This window comes from Vicia villosa, unplaced genomic scaffold, assembly GCF_029867415.1.
Source record: "Vicia villosa cultivar HV-30 ecotype Madison, WI unplaced genomic scaffold, Vvil1.0 ctg.001319F_1_1, whole genome shotgun sequence".
Lineage (NCBI taxonomy): Eukaryota > Viridiplantae > Streptophyta > Magnoliopsida > Fabales > Fabaceae > Vicia > Vicia villosa.
Window position 1 is genome coordinate 192204 of NW_026705573.1, and position 10947 is coordinate 203150.

Genomic DNA, 10947 nt, shown 5'->3' on the forward strand with positions numbered 1-10947 from the left:
ATCTTCAAATATGTATACACTAATATTCTCATGATAGTTTGGAGAGTTAAGTCCCATTTAACTCATGATTATTTTTCTCTAAACTTAAGAGGAGGAGGCAGCAGGGCTAAGAGGAAAAGAGTAGGATATCACATTCAACAAGGAGACGTTGACATTTGTTATATTCAAGAGACAAAACTAAGCGGCATAGAGGGTAATGTTGTGAAAGAATTGTGGGGTGATAATCAAGTGGAGTGGTCTTGGTTGGATGCAAACGGGGCGTCGGGAGGCATCCTTACCATGTGGAAAAAGGATCTTTTCAAGCTTAATTTTAGTTTCCGCGGAGAGGGCTATTTAGGCCTTTGCGTGGAAAAGGAGGACAAAGTCATCTATTTTGTGAATGTTTATGCTTCATGCGACATAAACAAGAGGAAGAGATCTTAGGATAGATTATGCGACTTCAAGAATAACAATGTGCAAGGATCGTGGTGTTTGGGAGGTGATTTTAATTCTATCACCTCTTTGGAAGAGAGAATCGGGACATCAAGTCATAGCTATAGGAGGGAGATCAGGTTATTCAAAGATTTCATAGAAGAAATGGAGTTGGTGGATCTTCCAACCATAGGAGGAAAGTTCACTTGGATTAAAAGTAATGGTAAATCTATGAGTCGGATAGATAGATTCCTTCTATCGGATGATTTGGTGGAAGATTGGAAGGTGGAGGGCCAATACATAAGAGAGAGGGATGTGTCCGATCATGCACCTATTTGGTTGGAAGATAATAGAAAGAATTGGGGTCCCAAACCATTTAAGTTCAATAATCTATGGTTCAAACATGACGATTTTGAAACCTTTGTGAAGGAGGAATGGAAGAAGATTGAGATTAGAGGAATAGGAGATTATTGCTTGGTCGAAAAGTTGAAAACTCTTAAAAACCGGTTACTTTGGTGGAACAAGAATGTTTATGGATGGATAGATCTCAAAATCAACGAGGATGGGAGAGAGATGCATTCTTTAGATAACGTGTTTGCTCATTTTGCAGGTAACGCTCCGGAAGATGTGGTGAAGAAAAGAATTAAAGTGGCGGAGGACTTTTGGGACAATTTAAATAAGAGAGAAGGCCTTCTTAGACTTAAGTCGCGACAACTTTGGCTTTCCGAAGGCGATGATAACACCCGTTTTTTTCACAATTCGTTGAAATAAAGAAGAAGAAAGAATGCTATTTGTTCCATAGATTCTTTGGAGGGAAGATTGGAGGGTGTGGATGACATTAAAGAGTACACTTTTAAGCATTTTGAAAAATTCTTCAAAGAAGATTGTACTTCAAGGCCGGAGCTAAGAGGGATTAATTTTAACTCCTTAACTTTGGAAGAATCTACCGACTTAGAGAAACCTTTTGATGAAGACGAAGTGAAGGAAGCTATTTGGTCGTGTGATGGTAACAAGAGCCCGGGGCCGGATGGTTTTTCTTTGGAGTTTTACAAAAGGCATTGGTCCATCATCAAAGAGGACATTATGAAGTGTTGCAACGACTTCTATCACAAAGGTACTCTCGTTAAATCCATCACCTCATCTTTTCTCGCTCTTATTCCCAAAAAGAAGAATCCGCAAGATTTGTTTGAATATAGACCCATTTGTTTAGTGGGGAGTATTTATAAGATCATTGCAAAGTTGCTAGCGAATAGGATGAGAGGAGTAGTGGATTTATTGGTCTCTACCAACCAAACCGCCTTTGTTCCGGGAAGAAGTATGATGGATGGAGTTGTAATGGTGAATGAAATTCTTGATTGGGCGAAGAGGAAGAAGAAGGGGTGTTTATTACTTAAAGTGGACTTCGAAAAGGCGTATGACTCAGTATCTTGGAATTATTTAAGGTGGATTTTGGTGAAGATGGGTTTTGGTAAAAGATGGATGAAATGGATGGAAGCTAGCATTTTTACCAATTTCATGTCGGTGATGGTAAATGGTAGTGCAACTAGGGAATTCAAGGTTCAAAGAGGTCTTAGACAAGGAGACCCGATTTCTCCCTTCTTGTTTGTTCTTGCTATGGAAGGTTTAACCGCTCTAACTAAGAAATCTGTGGCGGTGGGCGATTTTAAACCTTTCAAGTACGGAGCCAACGACTATGTGGACATCCTCCAATTCGCGGACGATACCATCATCCTAGGAGAACCTTCTTACGATAACCTTTGGAGTATAAAAGTTTTGTTGAGAGGCTTTGAATTGGTTTCCGAATTGAAGGTCAATTTCCATAAAAGCAATTTTTATGGAACTCACATAGGAGATTGGTTCATAAATTCGGCGACAAAGTTCCTTGCTTGCAAAAAAGGTTGTTTTCCGTTCAAATTCCTCGGTATTTGGGTGGGAGAAGGGGCGAACAAGAAGAAGGTTTGGCAAGAGGTGATTGGTAAAATAAAATCAAGACTTTCCAATTGGAAGGGAAGGAACATATCCATGGGAGGGAGGGTGACTCTAATAGGCTCCATTCTTAATGCTATTCCTATTTTCACTCTTTCCTTCTACAAAGCTCCGAGTAAAACCATCCATGTTATAAGAAGCCTTCTTAGCAATTTTTTGTGGTGCGGGAACACTAAATCAAGATGCATACATTGGGTGAAGTGAGAGAATATTTGCAAACCAAGAGAGAAAGGTGGGCTAGGTATTAGGGATATTGGAGATATGAATAAATCCCTTCTTCTTAAATGGAAATGGAGAATTTTAAAGGAAGATAAGGCTATTTGGAGTCGATTCTTACTCTTGAGATATCACAATCCTAAATTAAAAGTGTTAGCTTCTTGCAAGGACCTTTTAAATAGGACTCACGTTGGTGGCGAGACATAGTCCTTAATGATTTCAAAGAAGATGATTTTGGATAAGGCTTTAATGAATGGGTGAAATGTGAGTTCAAGAGAGGAAACAATATTCTCTTTTGGCTAAGTTGTTGGTTGGTTGATCAACCGCTCCGCGTTGTTTTTCCGCATTTGTTTGACAAAACAACCAACAAACTTAGTGTGGTGAGCGACCTCTTTCTCACCAATCAAGGAGAAATCATTTGGAATCTAGAAGACATTTTTGGGGAGGATGTGTTGAATCCTCCGGCTCGGAGTGCCTCTTCCAACATCGCATCCAATCCGAACACTGTAATAACCGAAGAGCTTAGGGAGTTGAAAAGGATGCTTCACGGGATGGTGTCGGATTCGACGTCAATGGACGGTTTCCATTGGAATTTAAACACAAACGGAGCCTTCACGGTATCTAGTGTGTCGCACTTGGTTTCTAACGCAAAGGAGATAGCTTGGCCAAATCATATCATCAAGAGTTTGGACGTCATTTGGAAGACAAACTTGCCGGCAAAGATCAAGATTTTTGCGTGGAGATTCCTCCTCAATAGGCTTCCTTTAAAAGATCAACTCGTCAAAAGAGGTGTGACTACTCTTTCTTCCTTAGTTTGTCTTTTTTGCACTAATCTCCCGGAAACTTTGGACCACCTCTTCTTCCATTTCCATGTCACAAAGGAGGTGTGGAGTAGAATTTATGTATGGTTGGGGAATGCTTTGAATTTTTCTCTCGAGGAGTTCAAGAACTTTGGGAGCATCCAAGAGAAAGTGAAAAACAAAAATATTAAAGCTAATCTAAACAATATATGGATAGCTTTGATTTGGTGTATTTGGAATATGAGAAACAACATGATTTTTGATGAAGGTATTTTTAGCTTTGATGAGGTGATATCAAACATCATGTTTTTCTCATGGAGATGGACAAGCAACAAGGACCTTCCAAGTAGGATACTTTTTTATGAGTGGTATAAAATGCCATTACTTTGTAATTAATCTTTCAAGTTCGTTTTCGATGTAAGGGTTGCACCCCTAGTGCATTTTCTTATATCCAATTGCTTATTAAAAAAAAAATTGTAGATTACATTGCACTGTAGATTTTTCAACGTCAACTTTTATTGAACTGCATTATAGTTGTTTTACTTTTAGTGGATACTTGACAAAATACTTTCATAATATTAATAAATGTGTCATACATTTATTTTAAATATATATTTACTGGTCATTAAATTTACATCATAAATTAGTAATATATAACTATTTTTGTATTCTTTGTAATATTTCTTCTAGAAAGTTTACAAGATAGAACCAATATTAATACTTAAATTTATTAAGGATTAAATTTTTTATAGCTTATTTTGAGAAAAAAAATTATTGATTGTCTTAAGATAGACATTTGACCATAATGAGGAAAAAAAAACAATGTATTACCATATTATTATACATTTCAAAGAAATATTTTGAAAAAGCTAAATATTTTTTATATTAAAATAAAACTATCTAGTAATTGACTACATGGAAATGTTATTTATATGGTAAATACATATCATTTACCATATTAAAAATAGAAATATGATATAATTGTTAAAAATTAAACTTTTGAATAAAGAATAATTTTTCCTCCTCCATATATATTTAACAAGAGGATTGCATACATGGGAAATTCTTGTTTTCTTTTTTAAATGAATTTTTCTTAATTAGGCAAATTCATATCAATCCATATGAAAATGAGTTATAATTTTGTCTATAAATTAAAAAAATTATTCAACATTCAAAGATAAAATAGATATGCATTACAATCTAGAGAGAATAGAAGAATAAGAGAGTCTTCAAGTGAAATCCTCAACTTCCACTCTACAAGTCTTTTAAAAGGGTATGATTTTGTTAGTCTCTTCACCTTATTTATATAACCATGACATATATAAGTGGAAAACAAAACTTTGTATCATGTAAATTGTTGCATATATTCAAAATCTAAGTTACTTATGAGTATTATAATATTAGATTTATACATTAATCCATGCAGAATCATTACATGTTAGTGAATCGAAAGAAATCGTCTCACTAAGTGCAAAGCAGAAAATTCGTGTATTTGAAGATCTAAAAGGTATACATTTCTTTATTACAGCATGTTAATATATTAATATTTAATTTGTTAAAATAGAAAAATAGAATTAAACTATTGATACTAATTTACTTGATTATTTCTTGCATAGTGGCTTCTTTGTGAATGTGGTGACATTCACAGGTCTTAAATTTCATGCATTCTTTCATGAAGTGAAATGAGATACTAATACTTATTTATATTACCTAGTTTGAGGTTTAAATCTTAGTCGTCATTATTTATTTATTTATTTATTTATTTATTTATTTATTTATTAAATTATAGTATCTAATAAGGTTAGAAATGTCTTAATATTTTTGGGCCCATAAAAAAAAGTGTAGGGCAAAATGAATGGTAGTTACTTGGCAAGAAAACATATTTTTGAAGCGCATTCTAGTAAGGAACCTTTTCCAAATAGGAATGCAAAGGTATCAAGTTAGGTCTCACATAACAATCCATAATATTTTCATCTTGACTTCTCGAAATATTCTTTAGATATGTGCTCTTGTGGATGAAAAGTAAATGGTCTGTCACTCGAGATCCAATTTGAATCCAATGCATCCCCATTTGGAATAGGTTCATTACTTGATTGTGCTTCAAAAACATGTTTGTCTTTCAAGGATCTTCCAATAAATTTTACCTCCACATTCTCTCAACTATTCTAAAATATTAAGACATGTATAATCGAAATCACTAAATCAAACTTCCTTTAGAAATCTAGAGTACAACGTAACCTTCTAAGAAAAAGGTTTTTTGTGGTTGTCAATGAGGCTTTAACTCCCTACATTCAAAGTAGAATCAAATCATAAATATATTGGAAAATATACTTATTAGATACTACAATACTTTTAATAAGAAAATATATTCTATCATGTATAAACCAAAATAATTATTATAACAAGTTATTAGTACCTCATTTTTATTCTTTAAAAAGATTGAATAAAGTTTGATACTAGTATGTCCTTAAATTCACAAAGAATCTTCCATGCAATAAATGATTAGACAAATTAATATCAATAAATGAATTTAGAGAGATTAAATTTAAAATTAAGTTAAGAATAATGTAAAAATTATGTTTTGGATGAAAGAATAAATTAAGGGTTAACAATGTTTTTTTTAATAGGCAAGAAATCTATTAAAGGGAGCAAAAGGGTTACTCCACCCGACAAACAAACATGGAAACACCTCTTACCTCTGATCAAAACAACAGAGAGGGAGAATGACTTGAACTCCTCCAAATTCATATCCCTGAGGGATCCGATCCAACCATAGACTTTTCTCCAAATATTATCCATAAAAAAACACGTACCAAACAAATGCAATACACTCTCATCCTCCGAACAGAACATACATTTGAGATGATTAGTGTATGTAAGAATATCGCACTTGAAGAGTTAATCTTTAGATGGTATCCAGTCGAGAAGGAGTCTCCACCCGAAATATTTCAGTTTATCAGTAGCTTCAGAATTCCAGAAGTGATTTATGGCTCTACAAACTCCATTAGAGACTACATAAGGTGCAAAATCAAAAAAAAAAGTAGCAAGATTTGACAGTAAATAACCTTCCTCATCCTTCATCCAAACATAATTGTCATCGGCTTCCCAATCCAAAACAACATCAGCCAGCAAGTTTGTTATTTCCACACACAAATTCTCGACCCCAGTACCATCATTCTCCACTAATCCTGCAATGTTTCATTGCCAAACAGCAACCTGTCAGTGTCCAGTATCTTCAACACTATAACCCTTATTTAACGCTTTGGTGAAAACCTCTGAATAAGCATCCTTTAATGATTGATGACCCAACCATTTAGAATGCCAAAATGAGGTTCCCAGACCATTTGCCACCTTACTCGAAATAGCATATGCAAAACGATCATTGGAATCTACAGAATTATCAGACAGAATCAAATCACGCCACCAAATGGAGTCCTTGTTACTCAACACACTACTATCTCCAACAAGAACTTTTAATTCCGGATTATCATATCTATGTCTTAAAATACTGCTCCAAACCGCCTCTTTCTCATTAACAATCCTCCATTTCCACTTATTAAACAAAGCCAAGTTCAATATCTTCACGTCTTTGACTCCTAACCCTCCCTTATCCTCCGGTTGACAAACGGTATTCTAACTAACCCAATGAATAGAATGACAATCCTCACGACCTTGCCATAGAAAGTTACTTTGAATATGTCAAATCTCTTTAATCACTTTGGACGGAGCTTTATAAAAAGATAAAGTGTAGATGGGAATAGCGTTTAGCAGCGCGTTAATCAAAACACACGACTGATAAGTGCCAATTTGTAGTGCTTTTGTATATATAGTTTTGTGGCACTTATCGTGTTTTTGTGTAAATTCCGTTGAATAATCCCCTGTTTAGTGTGTAAATATGTTTAGTTTATTTATACTCATGTTTTGATTCAATTGTGTACCTTTTGATAGTTTTCTATTCATTTTGTAGGTATTGATGTGTATTTGGAGCATGGGCAATAAAGTGTCAGCGACACGACTTCAAACACGCGATTTTGAGCAACGGAACCAACTCATCAACGAATAAGGCTCACAATAAAAGAATAAAAAATCATCAATTTGATTTTTATTTTGTCATTTTTAGATATAAAATTGAATAAGCTTTCCAACGCTTCAAACCGGGCGCAAATCGGAGTTACGGTTCTCAAGTTATGGCCAAAACAATGATGTTGCTACTGGTGTCATTCACCCGGCGAATGACAGGCTCGCCTGGCGAATCTGGCAGGACAGAAGTGCGTTAAAAGGGACAAAAACATATTTTTTTAGATTATGGTTTAGGTATTTTTTATTCCCAACTCCATCAACCTTTTTTTTGATAGAGAGAGGTTTAGAAACATCAAATGGGGTTGCATCTTGATGATCGGAGGTCGAATTTTTCATCGATTGGTATTGACAAACTAAGAAATGTTTGGTTCCTCTTATTCTCTTCTCTTTGTATATTCTATTTTGTTGGGTATGTTTGTCTATTTACTTTGAACATATGTATAAGTATTAATCATGGTGTTGTATAATATATTTGCTTTACAAATCATTATTGATGTCTTCCTTAATCTTTTTGCACTTATGTTTGGGTTTGGGTTGTTATATACATATACCTCATAAATATTTATTAGGGATGGATATCTCTTAGTTTCTAGAATTTATATATAGATTTAGAGCTAATAATCTTTGTGGGTTTCGAAGCTTAATGCTTCCGTGTTAGTTGTGTCGATTATCATTGGTACAAATGATATGGATGTCTGATGTGTTGCTGAGGTTGGCTGAGAGATCGTCGCCGAGATGATATAGTAGTTCTCTCTACTTTGGGTTAGAAATGACTTAGGGTGTGTGTGATGCTTGATGATTTTGACGAGTATTGTAGGTTGAGTGCAACTGGTCGATAGGTTTAAGTTTGTGATAAGTAGATTATATGCATGTTTCATAAATTTCTTCTCTCTAAAGAATAAATTCTTTTTGTGTTGATATTTACTTTTCCATTTTTATCTTTAACAAATTCAATCCAAACTCAAAACTTTGGAAACTGTTGAATGGCAGTTCAATGCACTAGTCCCTATGGAAATGATAACTTCTCGGATAAATATTTCTAAAATTTTTATTGCTCTGCTTTACCACTTCAGCAAAATGGTGCCGTTGTCGGGGATTGGTGTTTTATTAACTTGCATCGCAATAGTTTCTTTGGTTTTGAGTTTTGTATATATCGCACATATTGCATATTTTCACTTGTTTATATTGATACTTATGTATGTTTATTGCACTTGTACATGTTTTTTTTCTATACTTGTAAATTTGTTATATCATTGTTTGTTTTCTTTCATGTTTGCTTGTGTGTGGTTAGGAATAGTCGGGAGGAAGTAACTTGGAGGAACGTTCTTAAATAACAGGCGTCGAGCTTACGACGTAAGACAAGAATATCTATTCTTTTTAGTTTTTGTTTAGTTTAGATAGTGTTATGCAATTGTCTAACCAAATTTAGATCAGACCAGTTCTTAAATTTTAAATCTTCACTTTTAAATTTGTTTAGACAATTTCATCTGGTCTTTTAGTTTGTCAATATTAATAGTTTGTGTGTTTGCCTTTGAGCTTGTTTTGAGTAGCTTGAGGAATTTGAGATGATTTTCCAAGTTTGATCGTTTCAACTTGCGAGTGTATGGTAATGATTTTGTTAAAGTTTCATACCCGTTCAAGTTATGTGTTTATCGCTTTCTAGGCTTTAGCATATTCATGATACTTAGGTTTTTTACAACTTTTATGCCATTCATTTTTTCGTATACTTGTTCATTTGTGAATCACTTTAGTTCCCACCTTTTTTGTGAGGTAGCTTTCCATTGTTCACATATGCTGGAGACCACAACTCTTGTTCTAACTGGATTTTAATATGCTTAATCTTTTATTTTTGTTGATTATATGAAAGCAAGAAAAGGATCAAGGAATTTTTGTTTCATTTTGAGCACAACTACCTAGCCAAATAGTCAATTCACCTTGTTAGTGTATGATCATTAATATCCCTTTTTAGCCTTTTTGTCAATGTCCATGTTGTTTTTGCTAAATGCTTGTCTATGAGTGTTTGGTTCTCATTTTTGTATGGATGTTGATTCTTTATTTTCTTGAACCTTCAACTATGATTTATAGTTTGAATTTTTGTCTTGCCTTAGAAAGTAGGGAGTATTCATATTATGATGATGGTTGTATTTAAGTTGGGAAGAGAAATGTTTTGCTCATTTATATTATGGTTGCTATGAGGTTGAAAGTGAAAAGAAAAAGAAAAAAAATGTGAAAAGGAAGTGAAAAGGAAAAGAAAGAAAAAAGAGAAAATTTTTGAAAAAAACAAAAAGAGTATGGAATAATATTGTGTTAATAAGTATGTGATTGGTTTGAGAAATTTGGGATTACGAAGAAGTTTGATTGGAATTTGGTGTTTGAATCTTTGGTGAATTGATCACTCCCTTAGGTTTAGGCAAGTTTTTGTTTCGATTATCCTTAGGAATTATCCCTTGTTTGTTAACCAAACCACATTACAACCATGAAAAGTACTTGTGATTCTTGCCTTTGTGTTTTCAACATAATTTTGGATGGTTGCCTAATTTAATCTATTGTTTGCAGGATTGTTGGATGAGTGAAAATTACCCCAGTTTTGTATTTTTCATCTATCGATGATTGTGTGCGAGGTGTGATTCATGTGTGAATTAGTGTTTTTTTAGAATGTTTGGTATATTTTTTGTATTTAGCATTTGTGTCATGTTTATGTTATTGTCGTAGTTTAGTGATAAGTATGTTTCTTTGTGTGTACCATTTTCCATTTGAGCCATACATTTGTTTCCATTTTTCAAAACTTGTTGATTTGTAGTTTTTGGATTTTAGCGTTTGTTCCTTGGGTTACTTGATTCTTGTTTAGGGACAAACAAGTTTAAGTTGGGGAGAGTTTGATAAGTGCCAATTTGTAGTGCTTTTGTATATATAGTTTTGTGGCACTTATCGTGTTTTTGTGTAAATTGTGTTGAATAATCCCCCGTTTAGTGTGTAAATATGTTTAGTTTGTTTATACACGTGTTTTGATTCATTTGTGCACCTTTTGATAGTTTTCTATTCATTTTATAGGTATTGATGCGTATTTGGAGCATGAGCAATAAAGTGTCGAATACACGACTTCAAACGCGCGATTTTGAGCAACAGAACCAACTCATCAACGAATAAGGCTCACAATCAAAGAATAAAAAATCATCAATTTGGTAGTTATTTTATGATATTTAGATAAAAAATTGAATAAGCTTTCCAACGCTTTGAACCGGGCGCAAATCGGAGTTACGTGTAACACCCCAAATTCTACCCGAAATTATAATGCAGAAATCAGAGTACATTTAAAAATATTCATCAAACGATGGGATGTCACATTTCGACTTAACCAAATAAACATACTTATTTCATTTAACAAAGATACATAGCATTTGGAAGCAAAACTTCATTCACCACTTACAACTCTAACTTATAAACATCTTGTTAG

The 10947-nt window shown here is 33.8% G+C and overlaps 1 protein-coding gene across 1 annotated transcript; it reads left to right on the forward strand.

Annotated features, from left to right (window-relative positions):
• Positions 1 to 576: 576 nt before the first annotated feature.
• Positions 577 to 5043, forward strand: LOC131634589 (uncharacterized). The gene is made up of 5 exons (XM_058905254.1): positions 577 to 1021; positions 1214 to 2512; positions 2857 to 3681; positions 4840 to 4920; positions 5030 to 5043. The coding sequence occupies exons 1-5, from the start codon at positions 577 to 579 to the stop codon at positions 5041 to 5043; spliced, it is 2664 nt and encodes an 887-aa protein (XP_058761237.1).
• The last annotated feature ends 5904 nt before the right edge of the window (positions 5044 to 10947 follow it).